Genomic DNA, 27,171 nt, shown 5'->3' on the forward strand with positions numbered 1-27,171 from the left:
CGTAAAACTCTCAAACCAAAAAAGGATAAAATTCAACTTCATTAAAATTAACAACTTTTGTTTCTCAAAAGACATCATAACCAACCTGGGAGTAACTATTTGAAACAAAAATAAACTAAGCAAGGAATAATATAGAACATATTAAATGATTTCCTACAAATCAATGAGGAAAAAAATTAACATTCCTTCCCCCAAAATTGGTAAATCAAATCAGGGGTCAGCAAACTACCAACAGCAGAATTAGGTAAGAATGATTTTCATATCTTTAAGTAGTCAAAAATAATCTAAATAATAGTAATATTTTGTGACACATGCAAGTTATATGAAATTTTTATTTTATTATCCATAAAATAAAATTTTATTGGAACACAATCAAATCACTCATTTACACATTACCTATGGCTACTTTCACATTACAATAGCAGAGCTGAATAGTTTTAACAAAAACTGCATGGCCCACAAAGCCTAAAAGACTTAAAATCTGGCTATTTACAGAAAAAGTTTGCTGGCACCTGGGTTTAACAGACATTTCATAGAAAAGTAAGTATAAATAGTCTATAAATATATGAAAAATATGCAACTTGATTACTGGTAAGAAAAATACAAACTGAAAACACCATTATTATATACTCCAGATCTTCAAAAAACTTAACACGACAGTTTCGAGCACTGGCATTGAAATAAAATACCAGATCTCTCTTTGACTGCTCCTGGGAGTACACAACTCTCTGGAAATGCTTACATGAGATATGTCCAAGAATATACCAGGAGACATGTACAAGACTAGTTACAGAAGCAATGCTGATAAAACGAACAGAAACCAAATATCAATAGAACAATGAATAAATATTGATATACACTGGAATCAAAGTTAACAAAAAAGGAAAGGAAAATGGGGGTAGGACAAGAAGACACAAGTCAGAAACTTCATTTTGTAGCTTTTTCTAAGTTGGATTTTAACCTTAAATATGCATCAAAAATAAAATTATAGAGGGAAAAAAGTACAGGTCTTTTGGATCATCAAAAAAGCAAGAGAGTTCCAGAAAAACATCTATTTCTGCTTTATTGATTACGCCAAAGCCTTTGACTGTGTGGATCACAAGAAACTGTGGAAAATTCTTTAAGAGATGGGAATACCAGAGCACCTGACCTGCCTCTTGAGAAATCTGTATGCAGGTCAGGAAGCAACAGTTAGAAGTGGACATGGAACAACAGACTGGTTCCAAATCGGAAAAGGAGTACATCAAGGCTGTATATTGTCACCCTGCTTATTTAACTTATATGCAGAGTACATCATGAGAAAAACTGGGCTGGAGGAAGCACAAGCTGGTATCAAGATTGTCGGGAGAAATATCAATAACCTCAGATATGCAGATGACACCACCCTTATGGCAGAAAGTGAAGAGGAACTAAATAGCCTCTTGATGAAAGTGAAAGATGAGAGTGAAAAAGTTGGCTTAAAGCTCAACATTCAGAAAATGAAGATCATGGCAACTGGTCCCATCACTTCATGGGAAATAGATGGGGAAACAGTGGAAAGAGTGACAGAGTTTATTTTCTTGGGCTCCAAAATCACAGCAGATGGTGACTGCAACCATGAAATTAAAAGACGCTTACTCCTTGGAAGGAAAGTTATGACCAACCTAGATAGCATATTAAAAACTAGAGACATTACTTTGCCAACATAGGTCTGTCTAGTCAAGGCTATGGCTTTTCCCGTGGTCATGTATGGATGTGAGAGTTGGACTATAAAGAAAGCTGAGCACAGAAGAATTGATGCTTTTGAACTGTGGTGCTGGAGAAGACTCTTGAGAGTTCCAAAACTCTCAAATCATTTAATATAAAGAACAACTATATATTTAAGATTAGTCATCAGTTCAGTTCAGTCGCTCAGTCGTGTCCGACTCTTTGTGACCCCATGAACCGCAACACGCCAGGCCTCCTTGTCCATCACCAGCTCCTGGAGTCGACATATATATAATGTTAATTAATAGAAACAAGTTCATACCTTTTTGTATATAGCTGTTATGTCAGAGTCCAGGACAATTATATTCCTTAGCTTTGCATTTGTTTCAGTCATTGATGGCCTCATAATGATTTCACAATCAAGCCCTAAGGGGAAAAAAGAATCATTCAATTCCTTTTCTTTCATTTAGTAGTTCTGAATTCACTTTTTATCAAATCTTGTTACCTTCTATCTTAATTTCGGAAATGTTACGTTTCTGATCTTGAATAAAGATCTGTAAACATGATAATTCTGCTAAAATCTGCAAGGTAATGGTATCTTCATTCTTGGATGATCTTAAAGCTGCAAAAAGAAACTCATATTGTAAAACATAACAGAAAAATTTTAGTAGTAGTTATCTTACTACACTTATAAAGTAACTGAAATCATAACAATAATGCGAATACTAAAGGAACATCTGATTTGCAAACTGAAAGCACGCACCTACTAAGATATGAATTCTAAAAAAACAATCAAATCCAATGAAACCAAAGCCAAACAAATATAGACGAAGAGACAAAATAGTTCTAGATGATAATAACATTTGAAACTAAGTCATAGCTGTAAAATCAATCTTTGGCAACTTACTGATAACAAGATGATTTTTGTTATTATCCAACTTATAACTTTTGACTGCTTAAAAATAGCAGTCAATTTTCTTCCAACTAAAAAGTAAATTTAAAAAGAGAAAAAAATTCCCACCAAAAACAGAGTGGAAATTTAGATATTGTCACATGTAGGGGACAATCATTTAATCATCCACAACTCTGTAAGGTCCTTCCCAAATCTTCCTGAATGTTAAAACAAAATTTTGACAGAATAGTCCACCAGGTATCAAATATTCTGTGTCATATTTAGATCTGAAGCATTTTTATATTGATAATATGAAAGTTAATTCATAAATAATACAAACACTAAAAACTGCAACAATAATAGTAAAAAATGGTCTTAAAAGTTATATAATGCTTACTGAACATTATTCTTACTATAAAGTACTATAATTATTAAAATAATGTGGCACTTACAAGCACTTGGTTTAAAAATATATACTCATATTATTGAAATTTTGTTAGTTCTATGTTTCTAATCTAAAATAATATTTTGTTGTTCAGTCATTCAGTCGTTTCTGACTCTTTGAGACCCCATGAACTACAGCATGCCAGGTTTCCCTTTTCTTCACCATCTCCTGGAGTTTGTGCAAACTAATGTCCATTCAGTTGGTGACGCCACCTAATCATCTCATCCTCTGTCAACCCCTTCTCCTCCTTGCTTCAATCTTTCCCAGAATTACTGTTTTAAATTCATGAAATCTAACTATATTGAATTTATAATTTTCAGATGGCACTAGTGATCAAGAACTCGTCTGCCAATGCAGGAGATGGAAGAGATGCAGATTTGATCCCTGGGTCAGGAAGATTCCCTGGAGAAGGGCATGGCAACCCACTGCAGTGTTCTTGCCTGGAGAATCCCATGGACAGAATCAACTAAAATGAATGACTAGATAAATAAAAGCTACTTTCTTCCGCAATAATCACTTTACTAATATTTTTTTTAATTAACTTGGCACATAATCAATCTTTCCAGATATTAATCTAGGCAATAGAATTCTTAAGTCAATATCATAAGTTAATAATAAGCCCAGAACCAAAATTTATTGATCTACTTGGTAAAAATTTGAAGTTGAATTTTAAAGAAACATACGTATTTTTTTGATAACCTCCCCTTTGTCTTCAGTCTCCACAATATGTACTGGGGCTGGTTTCTCCTCCAAATATGGAAGGATATTATTAAAATAATTTATTGTATTCAGAAGTGCTTCAGTATGTAAATGAATATCCAAAGAGGAAAAATTCACCTAAAGAACAAAACTGATTTTAGTAACACAACAAATATTTGTTTGCCTGTTGTATGTTCCTTGTGGTATAAAGGATACAATTTATAATAGTCAATTTTTATCCTCAAGGATCTTACAGTTCCAGTTAAAATTTTTATAATACATTTGCTGAGAAATACAGTATCTAACTAAGAAATAAATTATTATTCACTTATACCTTTATCAGTTGCACAACACTGTTATAAGCATTCTTCAATATTGTTGCGGGTAAATTATTTTCAGCCTACACAAAGTGAGAAATACAAATCTGTTAGATTATTACAGGAACACATTGCACATACAATTATACAATGGTCCTAATACACATTTATATAATTTTTTGAGCTATTTATAAACATATAATTACTTAAACAACTGCTTCACCAGAACAAAAGAAACTTGTTAAGTACAGAGCAAGTATTCAATAAATGCTACATACTATCTTATTACCAAGAGTAGAAATTTAGATAAAGAAGATATGGTACATACATATAATGAAATATTCGTCATAAAAAAGAACGAATCTGAGTCAGTTCTAGTGAGGTGGATGAACCTAGAGCCTGTTATACAGAGTGAAGTCAGAAAGAAAAAAAACAAATATCATATATTAATGCATATATATGGAATCTAGAAAAATGATATTGATGAATCTATCTTCAGGGAAGGAATGGACATGCAGATATAGAGAATGGACTTGCAGACAGTCGGGGAAGCAAAGAGTGGGACAAATGGAGACAGTAGCATAGACATATATACACTGCTACTGCTGCTGCTGCTGCTAAGTCGCTTCAGTCGTGTCCGACTCTGTGCGACCCCATAGATGGCAGCCCACCAGGCTCCTCCGTCCCTGGGATTCTCCAGGCAAGAAGACTGGAGTGGGTCGCCATTTCCTTCTCCAATCACTACCATGTGCGAAACAGACAGCTGGTGTGAAGTTGCTATATAACACAGGGACCCCAGCCAGGCATTCTGTGAGGACTGAGAGGGGTGGGATGGGGGGAGGGGAGGCAGGCTCAAGAGGGAGGTGATAAATGTATAATTATGGCTGGTTTGTGGTATTCTATGACAGAAACCATCACAACATTGTAAAGCAATTTTCTTCCAACTAAAAAGTAAATTTAAAGGAAGAAAAAAATTCCCACCAAAAAAAGGGTGGAAATTTAGATATTGTCATATGTAGAGGAAAATCATTTAATAATCCACAACTCTGTAAGGTCCTTCCCAAATCTTCCTGAATGTTAAAACAAAATTTTGACAGAATGGCCACCAGGTATCAATATTCTGTGTCATATTTAGATCTGAAACATTTTTATATTGATAATATGAAAAGTTGTTTAATTCATAAACAATACAAACACTAAAAACTACAACAATAATAGTAAAAAATGATCTTAAAAGTTATATAATGCTCACTGAACATTATTCTTACTATAACGTACTATAATTATTAAAATAATGTGGCACTTATATAAAAACAGATCAATGAAAACAAAGGCCGAAATCATACGTAGATGACAGTACACATAAATATTTAATAAACGATGACTTGGTTATCACAAGTCAACAGAAAAGGAATGGACCCTCTGACAGCAGGAAAATTAGGTAACTTCAGACTATTGTGGGAAATCAAGTGAAAGCTTCATCTTTTATAGTATACCACAATAAATTTCATCAAGATTAAAAAGTCTATAGATTCCCTGATGGGGGGAAACAGTCAAACTGCAGGTCATTTCTACTTAGAAAGTGGGCTGCTTATTGTCCTGATACATTAAGTGTTTATAAATCACAAGTTATCTAATAGAGGATGACAAAATAAAACATCTTAAAGTTTTAGGAGTTACAGTGATCACATCAGGATGGAGATTAAACTGAGTATTTCTGAACTTATAAAACTTGATTTAAATATCTCAGCAGTATGCTTACATGCGAGGTAAGCTGCTTCAGTCACATCCGACTCTTTGCGACCCCATGGATGGTAGCCCGCCAGACTCCTCTGTCCGCAGGATTCTCCAGGCAAGAACACTGGAGGGGGTTGCCACAGCCTCCTCCAGGCCATCTTCCTGACTCAGGGATCAAACCCACATCTCTTAAGTCTCCTGCACTGGCAGGCAGATTCTTTACCACTAGCACCACTCGCTTACCATAGCAAGTATATAAATCAAACTACTTACCTTCACGTATTCCAGTGTTAAGAGATCTTCCATTGTGTTATCCAATGTTGTAATCAAATAAATTGGTTTCTTGTTTTCATCTAAAAATAATTTCTCAAATTATTCTTTCATAGAAAAACTAACAGGAAATAAATGCAGGAAATATTAACAATTATAGAATTGGAAAAGAAGTATTTCCTGTATCAGTTCTGAATTCTGATCTCTGTATTACTCAAATCAGGTGGTCTTTCTTCCTTTATTTTAAAATGTACAAATGTAATTTCATCTCATGATTCCCTTTCCTTATGCCGCACTGCAAAAGATTCTTATCTTACCTTTCTAAACTTAGATAGGAAGTTAAGTAAAAGTAGCAATCAGATAGAGAAAACAATGTTTATGAGGAACAATGAAAGGACATGAAGCGATTCTGGTCCTGAATCACAGAAGTAGTCAGAATCTCTAAAAACGACTGTTTACAAAAAACATCAGATAGTTGATGAGAAATAAGCTGTTCTGTGTATTAGTTTAGATTAAAATAAACTTGAGTACCGTATTATCAGTCTTTACAAATTATATTGTTGCTTCTGCTTAAAATCTAAGAAAATAATCAGGGAAACTGCTAAAGAAGAGTATTTTGTGTCAAGTCTCTATAACCATCATTAGCAAATTACTTATGCCTTTGAAATCAATAACGAGATACTGGAAGATAGGAGTACAAACCAGTCATACTACTCATGAGGGAAAAAATACAGTGTATTTCCACAGAACCCTCCAGATTTAAGTTTATTAGTACTTAAGCTAGCCTTCTATTGTAGATGCTAATCACATTTCAATCCTTAAAGAAGTCTCCACTTTTTCACACATTTGTTCATTCACTGAAGAACTATTTACTGATTATTTACTTTGTGTAAGAAATATTGTATTTCTTTCTAAGAAAACATAAGCAAATGTATTACACAAATAGGTGAACTGTTAGTTGTATATCCTGTATTATGTATGCAAGGGTTTTCCTACCCTTTGGTCTTAGGGAAACAAACAATTATAAAAAAAAATATTAACAATTTCTGTAATACTTCTAGATTACTGCAAAGCACTATCAAGTTGGCTCACTTTTCTTTCCAACTGTCAGAGCAAACTCTTAATGTAAAAAGCATAATAAGGCAGGATTCTGTTTCTTGCATGCATGATAATTTTTTTAGGAAGAGATAATCATAACACAATTTACCAGATTCAAGTTCTGAAGGGCCACAGAACAAGTGTAGAGTATGGAACTAAAAATGTGTAAATCATTTCCAATAACTAAGTTTTCAGGCCACAATACTTAATCTGCTTCCCAGCATACAGAGATCACATTTAATCCAGGGCTCACAGAAAAGGAGAAATTTCATCATACCAGTTAACAACATCTTTCGTCTGAGAATGAGTTCCCAGAGAAGATGACACTCTCAAATCCTTGATGTGTATATAAGCATATTCCTCGCCTTTCTTATTCCCACAGAGAGTTCAGCTTAAGTTTTTAACTCCCTTATTTTAGTATCTCAGTTCACCACAGGGTGGTGGGGTGGGGGGGACTCCTAAATGAGTTCATAAGATTTCACAGGATAGCTTCCATTTACAACTTAAATAACTTATAAACATTAAAAAAACAACAACAACAATCAAAAGGGAATTTCCTGGCAGTCCAGTGGTTAGGACTCAACACTTTTACTGCCAGGGCCCGGGTTTGATCCCTGGTCAGGGAACTAACATCCTAAAAGCCACAAGGCTATGCCAACCTCCCCCTCAAAAAAAATTTTTTTTAATTTTAAAAATTATAAACGACACCACTTTCCAACATGAATTTAAAAAAAAATAAGACCCAAGTATATACTGTCTGCTAAAAACCCACTTTAAATACAAAAGTACATATAATTTGAAAGTAAACAGATGTTGAAAACTATATTATGCTAACACTAAAAAGAAGAAAGCAAGGATAGCTATGTTAATTTTCAGACAGAACATACTTCAAGGCAAGCAAAAGTTGTAAGGGATAAAGAAAGGCATTAAATAATGATTAAGCAGTCAATTTTCCATGAGAATACAACAATCCTTAAGGTGTACTTATTGAACAATAGAAAGGAAAAAAATGATCATAATGCAAAGAGAAACAGATGAACCCCTACCTTATTAGAACCCTTCATACTCTTCTATCAGAAATGAAAAAAAAAAAAGTATATATATATATATATATCAGTAAGGACACAATTCAGCTCAGTAACACCATCAAATAACTGGAGGTAATGGATGTCTAGAGACTACTTCATCCAACAAGAGCATAATACTCATTATTCTTAAGCTCACATGGAATATTCACTAATATCAACCACATTCTGAGCCACAGAACACACCTTAGCAACTTTTAAAAACAGAAATCATACAATGTCTGCCTTCAGACCACAGAAGAATGAAAACAAAAATCAGTAACAGAAAACTAGTTGGAAAATTCCAAAATATTTGGAAAATAAATAACACATTTCTAAATAACACATGACTCAAAAAAGAAATCTTGAAGCAAGAGTTAAAAACCCTTGGAATTAAATGAAATGTCCATGCTCTAATTCCCCCAAATCTGAGAATATGTTATCTCATATGGTAAATGTAACATTACAGAGGTGATTAAGGTCAAGATTAAGGGGAAATGATCTCTGATTGTCCAGAGGCACCCAATCTTAATTACCTTAGTTTTTAGAGTGGAAGAAAAGGTTAGCGAGACTACTACATGAGAAGGATCTAACACCTCATCATGGTTCTGGGATACAAAAAATTATTTGCAATGATTCAGAGAGGCCTGTAGGAGCTAAGCCCAATCTACACCTTATAAGCAGTAAGAAAATGGACTCAAATCGGATAAAACTGATGTCCTGGCAACACCTGAATGAAGAAGAAAACAGATCTTCCCCTACAGCCTCCAAAACAGAAGTCCTATTAAATAGCTTGACTTTTGCCTGTTGGGACTTCTGTCAGACATCTCAGTTACACAAATTTCATAAATTTGTGGTAAACTGTTGTAATATCAATAGAAAACTATTTCAGTATTTTAGTATCATTAAGTAGATTTAAATTTAACCATTTTTCTTAATGAGAAAAATTATCTTCATATCCCTCTAGCCTACTCCTTAGATCAAAGTATAATATGAAAGTTGAAGACTAACTCATAATATGTCTTTGATAATATCAAATGTACTAACTAAATGTCTAGAGAATTTATATCTAGAAGCTAATCAAATAGTAAAATTAATTTTTTTAATTAACTTCAGATATGCAGATGACACCACCCTTATGGCAGGAAGCGAACAAGAACTAAAGAGCCTCTTAATGAAAATGAAAGAGGAGAATGAAAAAGTTAGCTTAAAGCTGAACATTCAGAAAACTAAGATCACGGTATCTGGTCCCATCACTTCATGGCAAATAGATAGAGAAACAGTGGAAATAGTGACAGACTTTATTTTGGGGGGCTCCAAAATCACTGCAGATGGTGACTGCAGCCATGAAATTAAAGACGCTTACTCCTTGGAAGGAAAGTTATGACCAACCTAGACAGCATATTAAAAAGAAGAGACAACAAAAGTCTGTTACTTTGTCAACAAAGTCTGTCCAGTCAAAGCTATGGTTTTTCCAGGAGTCATGTATGGATGTGAGAGTTGGACTATAAAGAAAGCTGAGTGCTGAAGAATTGATGCTTTTGAACTGTGGTGTTGGAGAAGACTCTTGAAAATCCCTTCGACTGCAATGAGATCCAACCAGTCCATCCTAAAGAAAATCAGTCCTGAATACTCATTGGAAGGACTGATGTTGAAGCTGAAACTCCAATACTTTGGCCACCTGATGCGAAGAACTGACTCATTTGAAAAGACCCTGATGCTGTAAAAGACTAAAGGCGGGAGAAGGGGACGACAAAGGATAAGATGGTTGGATGGCATCACCGACTCAATGGACATGGGTTTGAGTAAATTTCAAGAGTTGGCGATAGACAGGGAGGCCTGGCGTGCTGCAGTCCATGGGGTCGCAAGGAGTCGGACACGACTGAGTGACTGAACTGAACTGAATTATTTTTAAAAACAGAGATACTTACCAAAATAATCTGGACATTTTAAGCAGACCTCTTTCAAAAAGGCATTTGCTTTCAAATCAAATGTTCTAAGCTCAATATCTGTGCCCAATCCTAAGACATTAATTTCTACCACAGGTAGTTCACAGTCTCCAACAAGGTGACAGAACTGAATCAAAACCTAAAAAAGAAAGAAAAAAGAAACAACTATCTAACACACAAAAAAATGTTTATGCAGATGATGGCCATATTTGGATATATGACGTATACATATGATATAAATAATATGTATTTAAATTTAGGGGAGAGCTTATACATATAAAATACATGCACTAGGCAAATTATTTTCAATAAATATATACTGAATAGTAATAATACATGTAAACTCTTAATTCTTTTTTTTTAAGAGGATTCATTTAAACTTTCCACAGGCAGATGTGGTCCCTCTCAGAAGGTGAGGGTGGCCAAATCTTTAATTATTAAGGAAATTAATCTTCAAAGGGGAAGGAGAGTCACAAAGCAACATCTGAATTAAGCTTAAATAGGATTAAACCAACAATGTCTATTAGTTATAAGACTATATAAACAATCTGTAAATAGCAGAAATGACCAAAATTTAAATAAGCCTTATTAATTTTACCATGGTACATATAAGGCATACCTCTGGCACTTCAAATCTTATTTCATATTCAATCATATTTTTAAAACAATCTGGTTTCTGAAGCTTTTTCTGTTGAGGACTTTTAATTCTAGATGGAGACTGAAGAGGCTCTTCCAACGGACTACATGGTGCATCAAAATACTCCTCATCTGAATCTAAATACCACAGAACATTTTTAAGTCAATAATCTACAGGACTGATTTAATAATAAAATTTTAATAATTTATCTGAAATAAATATGAACACTACAACACTACTTCAAAAAACTGAAATGTGAGTTTTCAAAAAACTGCAACATAAAAATAAAAAGCATATAGAGATTATAGCTGCAAAAATAAATTCTTAATGACAAAATGTATGGAAAATTACAAAATGCAATCTTTAGCATAGGCATCTTTAAAATCAATAGTCTAAAAACTCCCAAAGAAAATTTTATAGCAAATGCCAAGGCCAATTACTACCTACATGATGAATACTCAAAGGAACATACTAATATGCTCACTCTATCTGGAGAGCAAAACAGAACTTAATTACAAACTCTGAAACAATAAAAGCAGGCCCTGCAGTTTAAACAGAGAAACTAAGATTAAGCACTATTTCACATATGTACAACTATATAGCCATATATATATGATAATAAATGTTTAAAACATACTTTAAAGGGTCCAAAATTCAGTCAAACTATTAAAAGAAGGTTTAAGAGAAACTAAAACCATCTAATATATCTCTAAAAATATAAAATTGAATTTTAGGATAGATGATCTCACAAACATTTCCTTCCCCTTCCCACCAAGCCTGGTCACTACAGAGAAAGGTAAACATTCTCTAGAAAACTGAGTATCAACAAGGCAATTTCTGTTATTTAACATTTAGCAATTTTTAAACTCTTAAAAAGAGTAAAACACATTTATTTTTCTTTCTAATGTGGCCAAAAAGCCTGTATTTCATAACAAAATATATACAAGACTTCATAGGTGAATGTAGATATTAAGGCTTGATTATTTTCCTTTAATAAGTAAAAAGAAAATGTGAAAAGTTAAAAAAAATTACTATAATGAAGATCTCCAAAAGCTAAGTAACAGATTATAAATTAGACACAAACTTTCATGGGTTCTTTTAGATCACAATAGGATAGAGATGATTAAAACTTACTAGTGGTCCTTGTTACTACGGGATTCAATTGATTTTTGAAGCTTATTGAAGGAAAATTTCTTCACAATATTGTGTTGGCCTCTGCCACACATCAACATGAGTCAGCCATTGGTATACATGTGTCCCCTTCGTCCTTAACCTCCCACCCTTTCCATCCGGCTACACTGTTATACAGCCCCAGTTTGAGTTCCCTGAGTCATACGGCAAATTCCTTTTGGTTCCCTATTTAACACATGGTAGTGCATATGCTTCCATGTTACTCTCTCCAGAAAATCCCTCTGCAAAAGGAATTTTAAGTGAAATTTTCTAGATAACATGCATATCTACTATAGCATGAAATTGTTTATGTGGTCTTCAAATGAAAATTATTTTTATAATCAATTTATAACAAGGAAAATTTTCTAAAGTAGCTTCATTTTACCATCTTCAACACATGGAATTTCCAAAAGAGGAAATTTCTTCTGTGACATCTGTGATGTTCCGAAAGAAGTGGATCTTTGAACCTGGAAGAAAAGTTAATTCACTCTCAACTGATACACAGACTTTTATTGTAAGTTCTAGGACAACTGTGACAACAAATACACACACCCCTAAATCTGAATTAACTGGAAAGATTCCAGTCTGAACTAGAAAATTTGTAAATGTAAATTTAAAGGAGTGCTTTTACAATTTAAGGCTAAATATAAATTTCACACTGTTATAATCATTTACTTGTTGACAGACTTTGTGTAGGAAGAAATCTAGATATACCTTAACATCTTACTAAATAAAGGAAGCCACCTCTATGGCATCCACAGGAAACAACCAAAGTCTCAAAAGCCTCTGTAGTTAGGGAGCTTATACTTTTATTTTTAATTTTTTAAAGATATTTTAGTAAATTACTTTTCTACTGTCCTGAGCCAAGTAGAGCATACACAAAAAATATAATTCATTTGAAAATGATAATAATAAAAGATACCCCTGAATCATCCATCCAGGCCAAAAACCAAAATAGTACCACATACTTACCTAGAAGCATCTTATGTGCTACTTTCTTGATCACATTCCCTAAAATTGATTTATTTACTTGTTTTTAACCTTCTATGACTGATTTTATAAGTAAAATATTATTTAATTTTAATTAATATTATTTAACCTGTTTCCTTCTAAACTCAGAAAGAGGTAATAATATTGCATACATTTTCCTGTGACACTGTTTCAACAAAATATTCTTTAAATTTTATCCATATTGATACTTTACTCATTCTTACTACTATACATGGATGAATATAAACCACTAGTTATTTGTCCATTACAATGTTGGTAAATATTTGTGTGGTTTAGAGATTTTTGCTTTTACTCACATTACCAGTATAACCATCGCTTAACACATGGGCTCAAACGCAAGATTTTCTACTGTGTATGTATCCGAGTGGAATTTTATATATTCACTTTTTTTTAATTTTACTTTATTATACTTTACAATACTGTATTGGTTTTGCCATACATCAACATGAATCTGCCACAGGTGTACACGTGTTCCCAATCCTGAACCCCCCTCCCACCTCCCTCCCCATACCATCTCTCTGGGTCATCCCCGTGCACCAGCCCCAAGCATCCTGTATCCTGCATCGAACCTAGACTGGTGATTCGTTTCTTACATGACAGTATACATGTTTCAATGCCATTCTCCCAAATCATCCCACCCTCTCCCTCTCCAACAGAGTCCAAAAGACTGTTCTATTCATCTGTGTCCCTTTTGTTGTCTCGCATACAGGGTTATCGTTACTATCTTTCTAAATTCCATATATATGTGTTAGTATACTGTATTGGTGTTTTTTTCTGGCTTACTTCACTCTGTAAAATCAGCTCCAGTTTCATCCACCTCATTAGAACTGATTCAAATGTATTCTTTTTAATGGCTGAGTAATACTCCATTGTGTCTATGTACCACAGCTTTCTTATCCATTCATCTGCTGATGGACATCTAGGTTGTTTCCATGTCCTGGCTATTATAAACAGTGTTGCAGTGAACACTGGGGTGCATGTGTCTCTTTCAATTCTGGTTTCCTTGGTGTGTATGCCCAGCAGTGGGATTGCTGGGTCATAATGCAGTTCTATTTCCAGTTTTTTAAGGAATCGCCACACTGTTCTCCATAGTGGCTGTACTAGTTTGCATTCCCACCAACAGTGTAAGAGGGTTCCGTTTTCTCCACACCCTCTCTAGCATTTATTGTTTGTAGACTTTTGGATTGCAGCCATGCTGACTGGCGTGAAATGGTACCTCATTGTGGTCTTGATTTGCATTTCTCTGATAATGAGTGATGTTGAGCATCTTTTCATGTGTTTGTTAGCCATCTGTATGTCTTTGGTGATTTTTTGATTGGGTCGTTTATTTTTCTGGAATTGAGGTGCATAAGTTGCTTGTATATTTTTGAGATTAGTTGTCAGTTGCTTCATTTGCCATTATTTTCTCCCATTCCGAAGGCTGGCTTTTCACCTTGCTTATAGTTTCCTTTGTTGTGCAGAAGCTTTTAATTTTAATTAGATCCCATTTGTTTATTTTTGCTTTTATTTCCAGTATTCTGGGAGGTGGGTCATAGGGCATCCTGCTGTGATTTATGTCAGAGAGTGTTTTGCCTATGTTCTCCTCTAGGAGTTTTATAATTTCTGGTCTTACGTTTAGATCTTTAATCCATTTTGAGTTTATTTTTGTTATATATTCACTTTAATAAGTACTATCAATATGTTTTCACAAGTGTTTATAACAGATTATATGATGTCATCAGTAGATTAGTGTTTGTATGGCTCCACTTCCTCATTAACATTTAGGATTCTCAGACATAATCTTACTGGCATTTTCACCCTAGTTTTAATTAGAATTTCACAAATATAGTTACACATATCATAGGTTCATGGATTGTGTTTCTGCTTCTCAGAATCCTACTCATTTGGCGGAAACATTTTTACTGAAATATAATCTACTGCATATGAGTATGTAATTTAAGTATAAAAACTAAATTTCAAAAAGAAAACACACCCATGCACCCCAAATTCAGATCCAAGAACAGAATATTACCAGCAACTCAGAAGCTGCCCTCAGGGTCCTCAATCATCAGGCATACTGCCACAAAAATTAACAACTATGCTGCCCCCAATTTCAATATTTAATGTTTTGAAGTTTTTTACACTACATTCATTGAAGAAGATTTTGTTTTATGAGGTGAATAATAAAACTGAACATCTTTCTTGTCCGTTTGCTCATTTCTTATTGGATTCCTGGTCTCCTTACATATTTTGGATAGTCTTTCTCTTGTGGCTCAGATGGTAAAGAGTCTGCCTGCAATGCAGGAGACCCAGGTTCATTCCCTGGGTTGGGAAGATCCCCTGCAGAAGGGAATGGCAACCCACTCCAGTATTCTTGCCTGGAGAATCCCATGGACAGAGGAACCTAAGGAGCTACAGTCCATGGTGTTGCAAAGAGTCAGATTCGACTTAGCGACTAACAGCTTTTCTCAGTTGTATGGGTTGCCAATATTTTCCCAGTTGGATGGACAGCCTTTTTTCATTATTAACAGTGTCATTCAAAAGGTGGAAAATGTTAATATCTATGAATTAAAATTTACTTTTTTCTCTCCTGTATTTGTGCCTATTTATCCCAAGACACTTTTATCCACCACAAGAACTCAAAGATTTTCTCTGTTTCTGAAGGTTTTCAAACTTTACACCTTTGGGCATTTACATTTAAGTCTCAGTTCCATTGCAGGTTAAATTCCATGTATGGTATATGTTACAGGCTGATGTTCACTTTTTTCCCTACATGGAAATCTAATTATTTTAAAACAATTGTTGAAAAGACTAGCTTACTTAGTTGCACTGGAAACTTTGTAAGAAATAAAATATATATATTAACCATATTGTTATTTCTGAATTCTATTCTACTTTCGTTATCTTTATGTCTATTCTTATGCTGAAACAATACTTTCCTGAATAAAGGAGCTATAAACTAAGCCTTGAAATCAAATATTAGAAACCCAACATTATTCTTATCCAAATTTTTTGGCCAACATATGTTCATATATTTCCATACATGTATTATAATAAACTTGCTAACTTCCAAAAGAAAAATCTGGTATTTAGATTAGGACTGTGAGAAATCTATAGGGTTCTGAGAGAAATGTCATTTTAAGATGGTCAGTCCTCCAATTTTTAACTGTATCATTTCACTTATTTAGGTCATGATCAGTTTTTTACAGAAACATCCTATAGTTTTAGATTCACAGGTCTTATATTCCTTTGCTAAACTTGTCCTAATTATTTAATTTTTTAATGCTATTATGAAAGGAATATTTTTCTTAATTTAATTTTTAGAAACAATTTACTATTTACACTGATGATATAGACTGCAACTGTGACAAATTCGCTATTGCTAGTTGTATTTTTCTACATTCCTTAGGACTTTTTGCATAAATGATCATATCATCAGGAAACAGTTTTACTTTTCCCTTTCTATTCTGTCATTATTTCTCTTAAGTTACTGCAGAAGCAAGAATCTTCAGTATGAATTTGAATAGAAGTAGTAAGAAAAGCCATCATTCCTGCACTATTCTTGATATTACAGGGGAAGCATTCAGTCTTTTTCAAATTAAACATTATATTAGTTTCCTAAATTGATGGGGTGCCCTTATATTCTCAGTTTGATATCATGCATGGCTGTTGGATCTTATCAATGCTTTTTCCTTGTCTACTGAAATAATCATACATTTTTTATCCTTTATTCAATAAAGTGTACTTAACACTGATTGGTGAACTATTTTGGCTTTCCTGGGTGTTTTAAAGTATCATAGTGTCTAATCTTTTTAAAATATCGTACTATTTGACTGTAATATTTGCTAAGTATTAGTATTTTTAAATCTGTTAATGAATATATAGATCTATAACTTCCTCATAATTCCTCTATCTAGTTACAACAGCAGGAGAACAGACACAAAGAAACAAAGTGTGGCCTATGCACAGAGGAAAAAGCAGACATAGTTCAAGCAGAAGCAAAGGCATCAGATTTGCTGGGGAAAAAAAAAACGTTAAATCAATTGTCTAAAATGTTCTCAGAGAACTAAAAAGAGCCATTGAGAAAGAGAGAAAGGAAACCAGGTGAATGTTACAACAAATGGAAAGTATCAACAAAGAGACAGAAATTATAAAAGAAACCAAACAAGTTCCAGACCTGAAAACTACAGTAACTGAAAGAAAAAATACATTAGAGAATTTCAAAAGCAGAGTTGAGCTAGCAGTAAACATGTATACACATCAGTCAAAATTATTTTTTTAAAAAAAAAAAAGAAACAAAGGATAAAGAAAAATGAACACAACCTAAAGGGCCTGTAAGATACCATAATGTAAGATGATATATGCATTATGAGAACACCAGCAAGAAACAAGATGGAGAGAGGGCAAGAAAGCATATCTGAAAAAATAATTACCAAAAATGTGCCCAAATATGATGAAAAACTGGGACAGAAGAGCCTGGCAGGCTACAGCACATGGAGCCACAAAGAGTTGGACACAATTGGGCAACTGAGCAAAGCACATTCATGAACCTAAAAAATCTATAACTGAAAGTAACATATATTCAAATACATCCACTCCAAAACATATTATCATTGAACAGTTGAAAGACAAAGGAAGAAACTTGCAAGCAATAAGAGAAGTGAGCTGCCTATGCTAAGACTCTCAATAAATTATTAAAAGCTAATTTCTTACCAGAAACCATGAAGGTCTAAAGGTAATGAAAAGTCATATTTGACACCAAGGATTATGTGTCTGGCAAAACTATCCTTCAAAATGAGAGAGAAATTAAGATATTTCCAGACAAACAACAACAACATAAGGAGTGTATCATCACTATACTTGCCCAATAAGATATCCTTGCCAGAGCCCTTTAGGTAAGGAAAAGAATACTAGATAGTAACTCAAAGCTATATAAAGAAGAAGAAATCTTCAGTACATATAATAACATGGGTAAATCAATAGAGAGATGTTGTATTCTTAGTTCAGAGTCACCTTTTTTATTTCCTGTACACTTAAAACCATAGAATAATTATAATGACACTACTGAATATACAATGTATAATACGGAACTTGTGACAACACCACAGGGTATATACAAAGCTGTACAACAGTTTCTGGCTGCTTTGCAGTTAAACTGGTATTAATTCAAAGCACAGTTTTATAAATTCAGAATGTTAAAAGAAAAAATTTCCTAATCAGTAATGACTTTAATGCTTACTATTTTACTTATGTATTTGGTATCTGTACAGGTGTCTCTGTCCTCATCTTTATCTCTGTATTCTTTTTGAGCTGCAAAATTCCTAAAGGATAAGACTTGTATCTGTTTAACTCAATTTGTACACTATAGACAGAGCACAAGCATCAAATGAACATTTGACATAGTTCAATAATGACAAACACAAGAGAAAATCAAACATAAATCAAGAGACATTAGAAAAAAAGCAGATGAAAATACAAAATCTCTTATTTTAGGATCATGCTATATATAACTTGTAAAATCTACTTCTTCAAGTCTATATATGAAATTATATTGGTTTTATTACTTAAAACGAGAATTTCAGTGAGTCACAGGACTAAAATACAAAGTAAAAGTAACAAATATTTCGGACTTTTAGATTAAAAAAATAGTGGTCAGTGAGAACAAACAAGACATGAAAAGGAATGAAATAGATTTACATTTCACTACCCTGATTTTCTCTCCATGTTAAAAAAAAAAAAAAGGCAAAAACATTACCTTTAAGTCTTATTTGGATCAACTGGAAGTGGGTAGTGGACTAAAAAACCATTTTAAAAGCTCGTTAAAACAAAAGGCGCAGAAGAACAATAACCAAACCACACTTGTAGGGTTACTTCTAACATGGAAGCATCAGGGGGTAAAAACAGCACAAACACCACATTCTACTGCATCCTCCTCAGTTCAGGGAGACACGAAATGGCACGGAAAAAACATCTTACCCAATTAATCCAGAAACCTGTAAACCCTTGTGACACTTTGGGGAAGATTAACAGGGACATGAGTTTGAGCAAGCTTGGAAGTTGGTGATGGACAGAGAAGCCTGGCGTTCTGCAGTCCATGGGGTTGCAAAGAGTGATACACGACTGAGTGAGTGAACGCAACTGACCAGATTTAGTCCAGTATTTAGCATAGCCATTTCATGGCTGAAAATACATGGTGGTAGTGGTGGTGGTTCAGTTGCTAAACTATGTCCAACTGTCCACTGAGCTCCTCTGTCCATAGGATTTCCCAAGCAAGAATACTAGAGCAGGTTGCCATTTCTTTCTTCAAGCAACAATGGATGGAACCATTCAATCAAAAGGAACAAACTGACAAAATGGATGAAAGAAAATTGGATCCAACTACATGCTGTCTACTTTGTTGTTACTCAGTCACTCATTGTGTCTGACTGTTTGCGACCCCATGGACACGGACTGCAGTATGCCAGGATTCCATGTCCCTCACCATCTCCTGTCACCATCTCCTGTACATCACCATGCTGTCTACGAGATTCCTTTTAGATCCAAATACACAAATAGAAAAGTGAAAGGACTGAAAAAAAGAGACTCTATGAAAACAGTAATCACAACAGAGGTGGTAATTTCTAACAAAAGACTTTAAAAACTGTAACAAAAGAGGTAAACCTGGATTTAGAAAAGGCAGAGGACCCAGAGATCAAATAGCCAACATCCAGTGGACCACAGAAACAGCAAGAGAATCCCCAAAAAAAGTCTACTTCTGCTGCACTGATTATGCTAAAGCCTTTGACTATGTGGATCACAACAAACTGTGGAAAATTCTTAGAGATGGGAATACCAAGCCACCTTACCTGCTTCCTGAGAAACCTGTATGCAGGACAAGAAGCAACAGTGAGAACCAGAAATGGAACAACAGACTTTCAAAATTGGGAAAGGAGTACATCAAGGCTGTATATTGTCACTCTGCTTATTTAACTTATATGCAAGTACATCATCCAAAATGTGGGGCTGGATGATTGACAAGGTTAAATCAAGATTGCCAGGAGAACTATCAACAACCTCAGATGTGATTGATACCACTTTAATGGCAGAAAGCAAAGAGGAACTAAAGAGCCTTTTGATGAATGCAAGAGGAGAGTGAAAATGTTGGCTTAAAACTCAACATTTAAAAAACAAAGATGATGATATCAGTCCCATCACTTCATGGCAAACAGATGGGGAAAAAGTGGAAACAGTGACAGATTTCATTTCTTTGGCTCCAAAATATCTGTGGAAGGTGGCTGCAGTCACGAAATTAAAAGAAGCTTGCTCTTTGGAAGAAAAGCTATGACAAACCTAGACAGCATATTAAAAAGCAGAGACATCACTTTACTGACAAATGTCCATATAGTCAAAGCTATGATTCTTCCAGCAGTCATGTATAGATATGAAAGTTGGACCATAAAGAAGGTTGAGTGCTAAAGAGTTGATGCTTTTGAACTATGGTACTGGAGAAGACTCTTGAGAGTCTCATGGACTACAAGGAGATCAAACCAGTCAATTTTAAAGGAAATCAACCTTGAACATTCACTGGAAGGACTGATGCTTAAACTGAAGTTTCAATACTTTGGCCACCTGATGCAAAGTGTCAATTCACTGGAAAAGATCCTGATGCTGGGAGAGACAGAGGGCAAGAGAAGATGGGGCAACAGAGGATGAGATAGACGGATAGCATCACTGACTCAATGGACATGAGTTTGAGCTAAGGCACAGGAACCAGAGATCAAGTTGCCAACATATGCTGGATCACAGAAAAGGCAAGGGAATTCCAAAAATTCATCTACTTCTGCTTTACTAACTACACTAAAACTGTCACATTTGTTTATACTCAAGACTAATGAGAACTGAGAAACAACATTTAACACTGGTGGGACTAAACATTCGTAATCAAAAAGCAAATTTGGCAAAATTCATTAAAATATAAAATTCACAGTTTACTCAACAATACCACTTCCAGAAATGTATCCAGTGGATAAAAAAATTACTCAAATATATGTATAAGAAAGTTCAAAGCAGTGATTTTTTTATAACTAAAAATATAACAATATAAAAGCCCATCAAAAGAGAATTACATTAGGCAAAGGATGGTACACTCACAAAATTTAACACTATACCACCATTAAAAAAAAAGGCATATCTGTATATGCTGGACAGGTAAATATCTCTAAGGTAAATAACACACGTTAATAATGGAGAAAAAAGACAGATTTAAAACAGGAAGTATAATGATCCCATTTACGTAAATTTTAAGAACATTATAATATAAACACATACATATGTATACACAGAGAGAGATGCATATTTGTACATGTGTGTATTAGCAAAAGCTATAAACATTTTCAAAAAACTAGAGAAGCAGTAGTTAACCACTAAGGAAAGGGATTAAAGACTGGAAAAGTGAAGAAAGGTAGACATCATTTCAAACTTTGGTTTACTATCTGCATTTTTAACTATTTTATCATTTTCTCTTTCAAAATGTAATTTTAAAAAGTCTATTACAGATTAATTGTTTCACTCTAAATTTCTGTGGTTACACATACTCTTTGTGAAATCTGTTTTTTAATTCTGCTTTCATTAATTTTGAAAACACATTACCTGAGATGATTTGACAGGCACATTTACTTCAGCTGCAGGTGAGGGTTTTGGAATGCTTTCAATCAGTTCCAAAATCCCTTGCAGTTTTTTATCTGAGATTCGTAAAGAAACTAATGGTAGGTTTCCATAAATCTTGAATCTGTTTCAAAAAGACAGAAATCACTATTTTAAAAATGACTATTCATCTTACATTATCTAAGAATAATCAAAGGTGATATTAAGCACTAAAAATTATCTACACGGTCCCTGGGACAAATTATTTCACAATCTAAGAATTCCCATCATTTTTCCTTACTGACCAATCTCATCAGCTGAATTAACAACATTATATTTAAAAGGCTTATTTTCTATTGTTATTATGTTTACTATCCTTCTATTATTTTGTCAATGCCAGTTGACAATTACTACTTATGAAGTGTTTATTACCAACAGGCATAAAGGAAAGCCTTAATGATATGTAATACAATAAATAATTCTCACAATCTATGAGGCAAAAATGTATTTCTGCTCCCTATTTCTTATAAGTTCCCATATGCACATGGTTCCTAGCAGGAAATTAGGTTTGGCAAGTACAAATAACTTGTTCAAGAGATTATATATTTAAAATCAGGATTAAAAGTCAGATCTGAATGAAAAATCACAATCATGTAGAGAAATATGTAACAAAATTCAACACCCATTCATGATAAGAACTCTCAGTAAATTAGAATCAAGAAATATCTTGGAAAAACCTACAACCAACATCATCCTTAACAGTAAGAAACTCAACGTTCTCCCAACAAGATTGGGTACAAAACAAAGATGTCCCTCTCACCACTCCTTTTCAACATCACACTAGAAGTCATGCCAATGCAGTAAGCCAAGAAAAGAAAATTTAAAAGTATACAGATTTGTAAAGAAATAAAACTGTCTTTGTCAACAGACAACATGATCATCCTTGTAAATTATCTATAAAAAAATTCCTGAAACTAATAAGCTAATATAGCATAGTTGTACGATATAAGATTAATATAGAAGAGTGAACTGCTTCCCTATATACCAAAGGACAAGTGCAATGTGAAATTAAAAATATAAGAACATTTATATTAGCATCCAAAGAAAGTAATACTGAGGCATAAATCTAACAAAATAAATACAAAATTCATAGGAGGAAAACTGTAAAATTCTGATAATAAACAACTAAATAAATGAAGAGATATTCCACATGGAAGGGTAGGAAAATTCAATACTGTTGAGATGTCAGTTAATCCCCAACTGAGCTATAGATTCAATGCAATCACAATCAATATCCCATGAAGTTATTTAATGGATATGGACAAATTGATTTTAAAATTTATATGGAGAGGCAAAAGACCCAGAACATATTAGTCAACATAATACTGAAGAAGAGCAACATTGGAGGATTGACATTCCCTGATTCAAGACTTACTCTAAAGCAAGACAGTGTGCTACTGTCAAAACAATATACAAACAGATCAATGGAACAGAATAGAGTGCAAAACAGACCTCCACAAATACAGTCTGAATCTCTGGCAAAAAAGCAAAGACAAATAATGGAGCAAAGACATTCTCTTCAACAAATGGTGCTGAATAAATGAATATTGACATGCAAAAACATTAATTTAGACATAGGCTTTATACCTTTCACAAAAGCCAAATGAAAGTGGACCACAAACCTAAATTTAAAACCCAATACTATAAAGCTCCACAAAGATAAATCAAGGAAAACTTAGATGACCTTTTCAGATACTTTTTAAATATCACTTAATAGATACAATGCAAAGGCACAATTCATGAAAGAACTAATTGATAAACTGGATTTGGTTAAAATTTAAAAACTTTTGGAACTTCCCTGACAATTCCTGGTTCTAGTGAGGGAGCAAGGGTTTGATCCCTGTTCAGGGAACTAAGATCCTATATGCCACAGCCAAAACAGAGAGTAATGAATTAAAAAAAAAATTTTTTTAAGCTTCTGCTCTACAAAAGAAAATTCCAAGAGAATTATAAGACAAGCAACCAAGTGGGAGAAAATATTTGCAAAAGAAAGATCTCATAAAGGAACACTATCCAAAAAGTTCAAGAAGTTTGTAATACTCAATGAGAAGGCAATCTAGTTGAAAAACGGGCCAAAGATCTTGACACCTCATCAAAGACACACAGACAGCAAATAAGCAAAGATGTTTCACATTATATACTACCAGAGAAATACAAATCAAAATAAGAATTACTGAGATACTACTATGCACCTACTATAACAACCAAAATCAGGAATACTGACAACACTAAATAATGGCAAGGATGTGGAGCAGCAGAAACTCACAATCACTACTGACAGCAATGCAAAAGGGTATAGCCACTTAGAAGACAGTCTGAAAGGTTCTCAAAACACTAAAGATACTCTTACCATATGATCTAGCAATTTTGCTCCTTGATATTTACCCCAAAGGAATGTAAAGTTATGTCCCCATAAATCCTATGGGGATTTATCCATAAATTTATCCATTTATCCATGGATGTCTGTAACAGCTTTGCCCATAAATTTATATGAATTAAGTTTATCCACAAAATTTTATATTTCAATTTTACAGCTAAACTTGGAAGCAACCAAGATGTCCTGCAGAAGGTAATGGATAAACAATTTGTGATACATCAGATAATGGAATATTATTTAGCATTAAAAAATTGAGCTATCAAGTCATGAAATGATAGGGAGGAACCTCAAATGCATATTACTAAGTGAAAGATGCCAATCTGAAAAGTCTTTCTCCTCTTTAATTCCATCTATAGAACATTCTGGAAAAGGCAAAACTATGGACACAGTAAAAAGATCAGGGCTTGCTAGGGCTTGTGTGACAGAGGAGGGATAAAACAGAAGATTTTTAAAGCAGTGAAAATACTCTATAAGATAAAAGTCTATATGATACCGTAATGACGGATACATGTCACGCATTTGTCCAAACCCATTCAATGTACAACATCAAGAGTGAAATATAATGTAAACTACAGACTTTGCTAAAAAAAAGGTCCATCTACTCAAGGATATGGTTTTTCCTGTGGTCATGTATGGATGTGAAAGTTGGACTGTGAAGAAAGCTGAGCGCAGAAGAATTGATGCTTTTGAACTGTGGTGTTGGAGAAGACTCTCGAGAGTCCCTTGGACTGCAAGGAGATCCAACCAGTCCATTCTGAAGGAGATCAGCCCTGGGATTTCTTTGGAAGGACTGATGCTAAAGCTGAAACTCCAGTACTTTGGCCATCTCATGCGAAGAGTTGACTCATTGGAAAAGACTCTGATGCTGGGAGGGATTGGGGGCAAGAGGAGAAGGGGACAACAGAGGATGAGATGGTTTGATGGCATTACCAACTTGATGCACGTGGGTTTCAGTGAACTCCAGGAGTTGGTGATGGACAGGGAAGCCTGGCGTGCTGCGATTCATGGGGTCACAAAGAGTTGGCCACGACTGAGCGACTGAACTGAAGTGAAAAGACTTTGGGTAATTATGATGTGTCAATGGAAGTTTGATCTGTTAATGTAAATCTAACAAGTGTGCCACTTGGTGAGGGATATTGTTAATGGCGAAGGCTATGCATGGATGGCTCCATTGGTAAAGAATCTGCCTGCAACACAGGAGACCCTGGTTTGATTCCTGGATTGGGAAGATCCACTGGAGAAGGGATAGGCCTTCCCACTCCAATAGTCCTAGGCTTCCCTGGTAGTTGAGCTGGTGAAGAATCCACCTGCAATGCAGGAGACGCTGGTTCGATTCCTGAGTTAGATGACCCCTGGAGAAGGAACAGCTACCCACTCCAGTATTCTGGCCAAGAGAATTCCATGGACTAGTCTATGGGGTCGCAAAGAATCAGACACGACTGAGCATTTTTCATTTTCATGCATGAGTGGATGCAAGGGGTATAAGGACAATCTCTGGAGCTTCCTATCAACTTTTCTGTGACTCTGAAACTGCTGCAATATGAAGAAAATCTTTTAAAAAGAATATATTAAAAAGAGACTGACATCAAAGACAGAAAAAATTTTCATTCACAATTTTTATCCCTCATTTTTTAAAACTCACTTTTCAGTCAAACATAATGAGTGCTAAAAATATATCTGAATTCCTTGAAAAAATTATAGCTTTCATTTATCTCTAATAGCCTAAGTATTTTTAACTAATCCAATACATCCTAATTTAACAGGTACACATTATGGATCCATCTCATTAATGTACCTAAACTTATTTTCAATTTCTTTTAGTAAGGCAGCTGAACAACGTGAAGATGACAGGTGCCAAAATACTACCCACCAAATAATAAGAGGATTTCCTTTCATTTGCCTTAAACTTTTTAAGTTCAAACTTCAAAAAAAGTTCCCTGATACTTGTAGAGTTCTAGAATTTTATGTAATGTCATATCCACTTTATACTGCCCACATTATAAAACTAAAATTAAATGCTTCTTAGATTTCATCTTTCTAAATCATTATAGTTTCTGCCTGTGATTATTTTAGGCACACATCTCTGGTCCTAACATAGCCATTTTAGTATCATAAGGATACGAGTACAAAGAGCTTTCCTGGAGGATTTTCCCTTTTGTTGGTTACGTAATGCACTGAACCACAGTTTGGCAAAATATGGCCATGGATTAATCCAGCATGCTGCTTATTTTTGTAAATAAATATTCTCGAATACAGCTATACATATTCATTCTGTGCTGTTTATAGCTGCTTTCATGCTAAAACACCAGAGCTGAGTACTTGTGACAGACGATACAACTTCAAGCTTAAAATATTTACTATCTGGCTCTTAAAAGAAACAGTCTGCTTAGTGTCACACTGAACTAATCTTTCACATACTCTTGATTCCATTCTTTCACATACTCTTGATTCCATTATCTATATAAAAACATTTTAATCAGCTACTTTAATTCCTGCTATGCTGTACATATTCCCTACATTGCTGCTGCTGCTGCTAAGTTGCTTCAGTTGTGTCCGACTCTGTGCGACCCCATAGATGGCAGCCCACCAGGCTCCCCCATCCCTGGGATTCTCCAGGCAAGAACACTGGAGTGGGGTGCCATTGCCTTCTCAGATTCCCTACATTACAGGACATAATCATATATTTATAGAGAAATCTAAAGCAAGGGATGTTAGCCATTTCTTCTATCAGTAATATCATCTTTTTTGGTACCCTATAATATCTTAGATTCTAGCACACTTAAGTAAAATGCTGGAAAAAAAGTTTATTCATAATCACGTTTACAACAGGAAATCACATGCATCTTTGACTTTTCTCATGTACTGACAAACTTTAAAAGAAATATCAGACAATAGTAAATAGGCAGGAGAACATCTGGAAAGAACCCAAAGAATGTAAGCCTTGCATCTAAAATTAACCTACACCTAATGCTTGATTATACGAAATAGCAAAATGTATAGAATGGTCTTCTTTCCTTCTTTCTCAAACCAAATCCTGGTATTCCTCTACTTTAAGACTCTCAGAGTCCCAGTTTGATATTTTCAATTAAGGAAGTATAAGCGAATGAGAGTTAGTAAACTGTACAATGTTTCCTAAAGAATAGAATCATTATAATTTG

The 27,171-nt window shown here is 34.3% G+C and overlaps 1 protein-coding gene across 3 annotated transcripts in view; it reads right to left on the reverse strand.

Moving 5' to 3' along the window:
• Positions 1–27,171, reverse strand: part of VPS13A (vacuolar protein sorting 13 homolog A) — a 272,036-nt gene that overhangs the window by 141,833 nt on the left and 103,032 nt on the right. For all 3 annotated transcript variants that reach the window (XM_069576302.1, XM_069576303.1, XM_069576304.1), the window contains exons 23-31: positions 21,583–21,721; positions 12,350–12,431; positions 10,777–10,931; positions 10,140–10,296; positions 6,050–6,129; positions 4,057–4,122; positions 3,707–3,860; positions 2,192–2,308; positions 2,009–2,112 (exon numbers count right to left, since the gene is read on the reverse strand). In XM_069576302.1, the coding sequence (XP_069432403.1) occupies positions 2,009–2,112; positions 2,192–2,308; positions 3,707–3,860; positions 4,057–4,122; positions 6,050–6,129; positions 10,140–10,296; positions 10,777–10,931; positions 12,350–12,431; positions 21,583–21,721 (1,054 nt within the window). The remainder of the gene's footprint in view (positions 1–2,008; positions 2,113–2,191; positions 2,309–3,706; positions 3,861–4,056; positions 4,123–6,049; positions 6,130–10,139; positions 10,297–10,776; positions 10,932–12,349; positions 12,432–21,582; positions 21,722–27,171) is intronic.

Source organism: Ovis canadensis, chromosome 2, assembly GCF_042477335.2.
Source record: "Ovis canadensis isolate MfBH-ARS-UI-01 breed Bighorn chromosome 2, ARS-UI_OviCan_v2, whole genome shotgun sequence".
In the NCBI taxonomy this organism is placed as follows: domain Eukaryota; kingdom Metazoa; phylum Chordata; class Mammalia; order Artiodactyla; family Bovidae; genus Ovis; species Ovis canadensis.